This window comes from Sapajus apella, unplaced genomic scaffold, assembly GCF_009761245.1.
Source record: "Sapajus apella isolate SASKATOON/1434 unplaced genomic scaffold, GSC_monkey_1.0 scaffold39, whole genome shotgun sequence".
Classification (NCBI taxonomy): domain Eukaryota; kingdom Metazoa; phylum Chordata; class Mammalia; order Primates; family Cebidae; genus Sapajus; species Sapajus apella.
Window position 1 is genome coordinate 17,127,225 of NW_022436979.1, and position 9,654 is coordinate 17,136,878.

A 9,654-nucleotide genomic window follows, 5' to 3' on the forward strand; every position below is an offset into this window, starting at 1 on the left:
CAGTCCATAAACTCTTTATAGGGCACTCATTGGTGGTCTCGGTTGAAGTTGAGTTCTGAAAAAACAGAACAGGTGTGTGTTTATTTCTCAGTTACCTAGAGCCCTTACCGATTTGGTACTACTTTCAACTAAAATATTGGCTTGAGGGTTTTTATCTGTTAAATCACACACGGAGGAGGAATTTGTGCTGAAATCCAAGTGTGAGGTAACTTGGGGGCACAAACTGTCAGAGGGGTGTGTGTGTGTGTGTGTGTGTGTGTGTGTGTGTATCCACTTGTTTATGTATATACTTATATTTTACTTTTCCATCCAGAACCACAGTTCAAGACAGAAAATTTCTCTGGGGCTCCCACTGGGGATTGGGCATCAGTTTCATAGATGTTTCAGGGGTATAACTCCCTAACCTGGGCTGATCCTAGCCATCATCTCTTGTCTTCTGGGCCCTTGAAACTGTGAAAACTAAAGCTGTCCTTAACCTCTACGTTCCAACTTCCACTGAATTTTTTAGACTCTGGGCATTACTTATCTTCTGTGAGCTCATTTGAAAAACATTTTTTAATCCAACATTTTGAATAGTTTCTAGGAGGAGGGTTACATCTTACACCATAAGGCTATGCAGATTTATAAAATCAACAATTCTCTCTGAAGTGATTTGAAATAAAACGTGCAGAAAAATCACCGTGTATAATTCAGACTTTATTGCTTATGAATTGTGACGCTCCACAAAATTTAAGTAGACAGACATTGAGAAAATATACTGGGCGTGTTAAACGGATGACGGCAATATTGATGAGACTGTTCAAGTGTTTCACATAAGGAAATAAGAGGCACCACCGTCACCACCACCCCTAGAAATTTGTACATTTCATATAAAAAGAGTAAAAATAGTTCATTGGCATGTAACTAGCATCATTCTCTGTAATCTATGAGCCATAATAAGCCTGAACAATTTCAGAATCCTCAGAGCAAAACCAAGTATTTTATTCCACTAGCAGATGTTTCTTCAAAAACAAAAAAACAAACCAATACAACAGACACTACCCACATACAACCCTGAAACAAAAGTTGGCGAATTCCAGTAGCCCTGAATTTTATCATGTTTTGCTCTATATTAATTCAAGAAATAAAATGTGATTCGGCTTTTGAAAATGAGATTAACTCCTTCGCTGTAATTATACTTACTCTATAATTCAAACTATTTAGCTGAAGTCAGTTAACCAGTAAAAACCACGGATACAACTCAAACTGCTCTTAACTTCTTTAAACGAGTATTATTCTATAAAAACTCAGACCCAAGCACAGGTGTAACTTGAGAAGCTAACAATCTCCCTACCACATATAACAGTAGTTTTATGTATTCTTAAAGCTGGGCACATATACAAAATCACTGTACAACACACACAAACATCAGAAACTTTTCTTGGTACAACTAGACCAATGGTTTCCTCTATTTTTTTTTTTTAAATCAAGCACGTATAACTGCTGAGCATTTAAAAGACTCCCACGTATATGATTAAAAAGATGCTCAGGTTGCAAAATACATTTGAGTACTTGAAAAGACACTCCAAAAAGAAAAAAGACTTGAAATGTGGTTTTATGTTGAACCATTTAGGAGACCCCAGTTATCCAACAACTAAAAGCACACAACAGCAGATAAATAGGGTTTTATTAAAATCAATGTCTCCAACAATACAAAAATTAAATATTAAGGCATCTTTTACTCCCATCCTGGTATATGCAAAAGAGAATGTTTTAAGTAAGAGCCAGCATTTCTTATTACAATGCTTTCTAGTGTATTTGGCAGATTTGTTTTCATATTCTCCTATTCCACATATCATTCAAAGCACTCATGATCAAACATCTTGATCCAAATCAAAAGTGTAAATAGATATTAATTTATTCAAGGGAAGCAGTTCACCTTTCAAAAATTAAAAGAAACTGCAAAGAATATCATGAATAAAGTTCAAATACCAGCATTTGAACTTCTCTGAAGCAATTTATGGTTCAGTAATTAAGCAAAAGAAGAAATGAAGACTTTATGTAAGATGAGAAGACTATTAATATGGATTGCACTATGGAGTAATTATTCATTTAGTACTCTGCTCCACTGGGGTGATGGTTTGAAAAAGGCTTCATACTCCTTTAAGAAAATATCACATCCACCAGGATAAGAGCATATAAATTAACACTGATTCTTATTACCCATGCCTGTCCATTTACAAAGCTCAAGAGGCTTCATAAAGTATACTAAACAGTAACATTTTCACCTTTTATTAAGGCAAGTTTGTGAAAATAATTTAATATAACCAGATCTCTTCATGAACTTTCAACTTACAACATTTTTAATGTAAGAAACATACAAAAATTTGTGTTTTATAAAAAGCCACCTCAATACCAGAAAATAGCAATGGAAGATTTTGAACCCAGTTTACTTTTTAAAGAATGCTCTTTCTTCGTCTCAAATTCCAAGTGCTACTCATCATCCTTAGAGCCAGTTTTGCTTAACTATAAAAAAAAAAACCAAAAAACAGAAAATAGTCAACAAGTTTAGGCAATATTTTCTGAGTTCATTATTTCCATGGAGTATCAAAATTAAATAAACTGTAGGCAACAAGTTTCAAGTAACTTAAATCACCTATAGCTTTTATCACACTTTTCAACTTCTAGCTCAGCTAATTCAAGCAGTTTTCAAAACACAACCTTGACAAAAATCTATACTCAACAGAACAAGGGTGGCAGGTGTGTTGGTGAGTGGGACACTCTTGAAGCTTCTTAGGAAATAAACTGGAAACAAGAATATACAAACAGAAGGTACCATTTATAAAACGAATGACATTCTTCTAGTTCTTGTTTTCTATCATACATTCTTTTAACATTTTTTAAAAAATAATTTTAAATTGTGGTCAAATAAAAATAATATGTAATATAAGATTTACCATCTTAACCAGACAACACATTCTTATAGTTTTGAAAACATGATAAGAGTCTTATTTTTGTGTTGCAATTTTTTTCTGAGAAAAATCTTTGGTAGGGGTTGGCAAATTTGGGGTAAGAGGGGCAGATAAAATAGCAAGGCGATTCTGATGAGACTAGTGCCCCATGAGAAAGATTACTGTACCCAACAACTCCAGGGAGTCCAGAGAGTGTGGGAAGCCATGAAAAGCAGAAGCTACTAAAGGTGCTGGTTCTCAAATATTTTGGCCCAAGGACCTCTTCACACTCTTAAAAATTTTAAACTTTTTGTAGAGAGGGATTCGCACCAAGTTTCCCAGCTGGCCTTGAACTCCTGGGCTCAAGCAATCCTCCTGCTTAAGCCTCCCAAAGTGCTGGGATTACAGGTGTGAGCCACCATGTCCCACCAAATCTCTTTATTATCTATTTCAGTGGAAGATAGCTGGCTTCTCACAAATATGCTTCAACAGTAAATCAGGTATAATGGAAGACAGCTAACAGCAGCACAGTAGAAGTACTAAGAACACAGTAGAAGTACTAAGAACACAGTAGAAGTACTAAGAACACAGTAGAAGTACTTAGAACGATCTGGGTTAATACACACATCCTCAACCTATTAACTGAGAAAATTCTGGCAAACACAAGAATATACAAGCACACATTCTCTTAGTGCTTTAAGAGTATTAGTGATGGCATCATCAAATGTCATGCATCCTCTGGAAACACCAGAAAAGATTCATAAGAAAATGGGTTAAGGCTGGGAATGGTGGCTTGAGCTGGTAATCCCAGCATTTTGGGAGGCTGAGGCAGGTGGATCACTTGAGGTCAGGAGTTTGAGACCAGCCTGGCCAACATGGTGAAACACTGTCTCTACTCAAAATGCAAAAATCAGCTGGGTGTGGTGGCGGGCGCCTGTAATCCTAGCTACTTGGGAGGTTGAGGCAGGAGAATTGCTTGAACCTGGGAGGCGGAGGTTGCAGTCAGCCAAGATTGGACCATTGCACTCCAGCCTGGGCAACAGAGTGAGGCTGTGTCTCAAAAAAAAAAAAGGGTTAAAAGGGCACACATCATGTTAGCATTATTATGTAAATAGTTTTGATCTTGCATACTCCCTAAGAGGGTCTCAGGGACCTCCCAGGGGTCCAAAGCCCACAGTTGAAAACCACTAGCTTAGCATAATAGATTCAGAGACCAAATTATGTCTAGGTAGTAACCTCCTTAAAAAATATCTTCTTTCAGGCTGGGCGCGGTGGCTCATGCTTGTAATCCCAGCAGTTTAGGAGGTCAAGGCAGGTGGATTAACTGAGGTCAGGAGTTCAAGACCAGCCTGGCCAACATGGTGAAACCCCATCTCCACTAAAAAATACAAAAAGTAGCGGGTGTGGTGGCAAACACCTGTAATTCCAGCTGCTTGGGAGGCTGAGGCAAGAGAATCATTTGAACATGGGAGGCAGAGGTTGCGGTGAGCTGAGATCGCGTCCCTGCATTCCAGCCTGGGCAACAAGAGGAAAATTCTGTCTCAAAAAAAAAAAAAAAAAAAAAAAAGAAAAAGAACTCTTTCACCTCCCAAGATTACTGGATAATTTGAATTTTACTCTTTGTTACAAACTGTAATTCCATTTATATTAACAAGGACTGAAAAATAAAAGCTTCTGGAGCTAGGGAAGGAGGAGCACTATCAACATCTTTAGAACAGATTCTTTTTCTTCTCACTTTCAACTTAGAGCTGCACTGAGAGAGGCAACATTTTGACTATGAAAATTGTTCATTCTGGCCAGGCGTGGAGGCTCACATCTGTAATCCCAACACTACAGGAGGCCGAGGTGGGCGGATCACCTGAAGTCGGGAGTTCAAGACCAGCCTGATCAACATGGAGAAACCCTGTCTCTACTTAAAATACAAAATTAGCTGGGCATGGTGGCGCATGCCTGTAATCTCCGCTACTCTAGAGGCTACGGCAGGAGAATCGCCTGAACCCAGGAAGCAGAGGTTGCAGTGAGCCAAGATGGCACCATTGCATTCCAGCCTGGGCAACAAGAGTAAAACTCCATCTCCAAAAAAAAAAAAAAAAGCAAATTGTTCATTCTGGAGCATAGCACACTTGGAGGAAAGAATGGATTTAGCTGGTTAGGCTATATATTAGTACACGTAGGACAACATGAAGTGTCCATCAAGCATCGGTGGAGAAGGGCCTGGGAAAATGAGAGAATGCCAGAGAGGCTTCACTCATACAAGCATCTTATATAGGGGAGGAGGAAACAGTGTGTTTCTTCCAATTGTCCCTTAAGGCCCCATTCCCAGGAAATGTTTTTGTACCAGTTACTAGAAGCACAAAGATTATTTTGAAGCTTCAATAGAAAATGCATTCCATGGACCAAACAGCTGGCTTTAAAATAAAGTCTAAGAAAATGGCCAGGGCTGGACATGGTGGCTGTCACCTGTAATACAAATAATTTGAGAGTCAGAGGCAGGGCCATCACTTGAGGCCAGGAGTTTGAGACCAGCCTGGTCTACATGGTGAAACCCTATCTCTATTAAAAATACAAAAATTAGCCCGGTGTGGTGGCATGAGCCTATAGTCCCAGCTACTTGGGAGGCTGAGGCACAAGAACTGCTTGAACTCAGGAGGGGAAGGTACAGTGAGCTGAGATCATGCCACTGCACTCCAGCCTGGGTGACAGAGCAAGATTTGGTTTCAAAACAAAAAAAGAAAATAGCTATAAGCAGTGGCTCATGCCTATAATCCCAGCACTTTGGGAGGCCACAGTGGAAGGATCACTTGAGCCCAGGAGTATGGGACCAGCAGTGTGGGCAACAAAGGGAGACCCTGTCTCTAGCAAAAATTAACAAAATAGGCTGAGTACAGTGGCTCACACCTATAATCCCAGCACTTTGGGAGGCCGAGGTGGGCAGATCACTTGAGGTCAGGAGTTTGAGACCAGCCTGGCCAGTATGGTGAAACCCCGTTTCTCCTAAAATACAAAAACATTAGCCAGGTGTGGTGGCACATGCCTGTAATCCCAGCTACTCGGGAGGCTGAGGCAGGAAAATCCCTTGAACTCAAGGTGGAGGCTGCAGTGAGCCGAGATTGCACCACTGCGCTCCAGCCTGAGCAACAAAGTGAGACTGCGTCTCAAAAACAAACAAGCAAAAACTTAGAGGGGTGTGGTGGTACATGCCTGCGGCCCCTGCTGCATGGGAGGCTGAGGTGAGAGGATCGCATTTCCAGGAAGGTCACGGCTGCAGTGAGCCACGTCCACGCCACTGCGCTCTAGCTTGGGCGACAGAGCCAGACCTTGTCTTCAAAAACAACAACAACAACAACAACAGAAAACCCAAAACAAAAAGCAAAAAGGTTTAAGAATCCACTGCCTGGACGCTCCCTGTGTCTGCGGGTCCTCACTAAAACCCTAATCTTTAACTACCCTTGCATCACGTTAAACGCTTCTCACAGGAGGTGTGGCATTAACTGGAATGCAAAATTTATTTCATCAAGTTCTACAAAAATAATTCATTTACTGTGTTAAATAGTAGTTTAACGTATTTGAAACTACAGCTAATATAAGAACAATTTGAGACATGTAGGCAGAAAAATTCAAAATGAAAGCAACAATTTTAAATGAAAACAGAAAATTGTTCTTGATATGATGAACAACTACATTTAAGATCTGTCCTTAACAAAACCCACAAAAACTGGGGCCAGGTGTGGTGGCTGATGCCTGTAATCCCAGCACTTTGTGAGGCTGAGGTGGGAGAATCACCTGAGCCCAGGAGGTCGAGACAGGCCTGGCCAACATATCTGTCTCTACATATAATAAGAAAATTAGTTGGGCATGGTGGCGCATGCCTTTGATCCCAGCTAGTCAGGAGGCTAAGGATCACTTAAGCCTGGGAGGTCAAGGCTGCAGTGAGCCGCTGTGATCATGCCACCACCTAGCGTGGGTGACAGGGCAAGATCCTGTCTCAAAAACAAAAAACAAAAAAGTAATTTCTAATAAATTAAAACACTCTTTTCCATGTCTGGTTTTCTTCAGTTTCCATATATTGTTGATAACTTAGAGTCATATTTAAGCATCTGCATTCTTCATTTTTTTTTTCTTCTTTCCCATCAGGTAAAGAACCAATTTTTATTTTTTTAGGTGGAGGCTCATTCTGTCAACCAGGCTGGAGTGCAGTGGCACGATCTTGGCTCACTGCAACCTCTGCCTCCTGGGTTCAGGCGATTCTCATGCCTTAGCCTCCTGAGTAGCTGGGACTACAGGCTCATGCCACCACGCCCAGCTGATTTTTGTATTTTTAGTAGAGTCAGGGTTTCACCATGTTGGCCAGGCTGGTCTTGAACTTGTGATCTCAGGTGATCCAACCACCTTGGCCTCCCAAAGTGCTGGGATTACAGGCATGAGCCACCACGCCCTATGCATCTGCATTCTTTTTTTTTTTTTTTATTTTGACAGAGTCTCGCTCTTTCGCCAGGCTGGAGTGCAGTGGCACGATCTTGGCTCACTGCAACCTCTGTCTCCCGGATTCAAGCTATTCCCCTGCCTCGGCATCCTGAGTAGCTTGGGACTACAGGCGCACACCACCACACCTGGCTAATTTTTTGTATTTTAGTAGAGACAGGATTTCACCATGGCCAGGATGGTCTCCATATCCTGGCCTCATGATGCGCCCGCCTCGGCCTCCCAAAGTGCTGGGATTACAGCAGTGAGCCACCGCGCCCGGCCGCATCTGCATTCTTAAGATGTACTTACAGAGTCATACTATTTTGTAGTTATAACTTACTTCTGTAAATTTTTCATTTTTAAAAAAGAATATCTAAAATTGAGAGTGTAGGGAAGAGAAGAATGTGAAAGGTTTTTCAACAATACTTACATGCTGAATGTGAAAAAGGAAACAGACATCCCAGTAAATTCCAAAGGTTGTGAAGAGGGAAACAAAAAATAGGAATTTCATTACTTGCTGGTAACAATTATAACAAGCTTAAAGACTAGAATATAAATGTTATATACCTTCACAACATCAACCCAGTTCCAGCCTCGAGGAAGTTCTCCTTTGTGATCTAGAAGATTAAAAAATAGTAACTTTATTTCTAAGACCAACCAGCTAGTTTTAAATTAATATTCTAAATAAGATTTTTATACTATTATACACAACAAATAGATCAAAAATTTAAATACATATTACTAAGTTGGAAAAACAGTTTATCATTATGAATCAATACTGTTCTCCGGGAATACTGGCAGAATATTTTAGGTATATTCCTTTTTTACATTTATGATATTGCTATCCAAGACAAAGTCTGAAAGCAAGGAAAAAAATACGGAGATGGGTTGGCAATGCCAGAAGAGCAGTTAATCCATTTATTAGTTTCATACATTTGCATGAAGCTTCTGCTTTATCTAAGGTCATTGCTTATTCAAGAAAGAACTTGCACTGTTCTGTTTACTAAATTAGCATTTCACATCCAGAAGCCAGGCTCAAGACAGGAAGACCAACAAACATATGTCTGGCTTGGCTTCAAGACTAAGAGGAAGGCTGGCTAACTTATGTATTAGTTGCTATGCTCTGATAAAATATTCATTATTTAATCTAACATTCTTTAAAAAGGGCTTTAATCTGTTGGGATTGCTTGGAAATTAGCTTATAATAGTTTACAAAGTGCTTTTATTCTTTCAACGGAATATTCAAAGAATAGCTTACCAAATACTATCTACAAATTCTTCAATTTAAAAATGGCCTGATTTCCTTTATGCTTAATGTATGCCATAGATGTCTCAACTTTATGAAACCTTCAAAACTGGAAACACTCAAAACAAGTACATTATATGAATTTTCCAGCTAGGGAAAAAGAAATTAACCCACGATACTTATACGAGAGAAGCAATATTACTGCAGCTCAATTTTAGATGATACCGGTTCTTTTCTCCTTCATGCCAAGAAGAATCATATCCCACTGGTTACCGGTTAAAAGGAGCACATCACCATATGCCATGGCTGTCCCATTAAAGTTTTATTTAGAAAGAAAGCTCCAAGTCACAAACTCCTATACTGTCATTATAGGAAGGTAATGGCTTTAGGGGAACATCATCAAACAGATAAAGGTAGGGAGATAGTAATGAAATGGAAATGAGTGATCGTAGGTCATTGTGCATGAAAGCAATAGTACCTAACTGATAGAGATGCTACAACGTTCAGAGAGAGAGAAACCAAATTCTAGACAACAGAAAGTAATGGCTAACAATTTACTGCTTCGGTTGTTTTTATCCTTTAATGGTGCTCTGACATTAGGTATAATGAATTCCTAGATTTTTTTTTTTTCATAAACCATTACCATTTAAAAAATGTATTTTGGGGACAAACACAGAGCTGCTATTTGCCACAGACAGACATTAAACAAAACACAAACCAAAAAAACTGCCATTCCATTACAAAAGAAAGGGCATTTAAAAGGCCCTCACCAAAATAAAAGGGTCGGTTCTTCTCAGTAAAGAGACACTTTTTTTTTTTTTTTTTTGAGACGGAGTTTCACTCATGTTACCCAGGCTGGAATGCAATGGTGCGATCTCGGCTCACCGCAACCTCCGCCTCCTGGGTTCAGGCAATTCTACTGCCTCAGCCTCCTGAGTAGCTGGGATTACAGGCACGTACCACCATGCCCAGCTAATTTTTTGTATTTTTAGTAGAGACGGGGTTTCACCATTA

General features: G+C 39.7%; 1 protein-coding gene across 4 annotated transcripts in view; it reads right to left on the reverse strand.

The window, feature by feature from the left end:
- Positions 1 to 680: 680 nt before the first annotated feature.
- Positions 681 to 9,654, reverse strand: part of RWDD4 (RWD domain containing 4) — a 21,990-nt gene continuing 13,016 nt past the window's right edge. For 2 of the 4 annotated variants that reach the window (XM_032298731.1, XM_032298735.1), the window contains 3 exons: positions 7,962 to 8,011; positions 2,969 to 3,046; positions 681 to 2,507 (listed from right to left, as the gene is read on the reverse strand). In XM_032298731.1, the coding sequence (XP_032154622.1) occupies positions 2,502 to 2,507; positions 2,969 to 3,046; positions 7,962 to 8,011 (134 nt within the window). In that variant the 3' untranslated portion in view covers positions 681 to 2,501. Of the gene's footprint in view, positions 2,508 to 2,968; positions 3,047 to 7,824; positions 7,828 to 7,961; positions 8,012 to 9,654 lie in introns of all 4 variants that reach the window. The other 2 variants (XM_032298733.1, XM_032298734.1) reach the window with 1 other exon arrangement.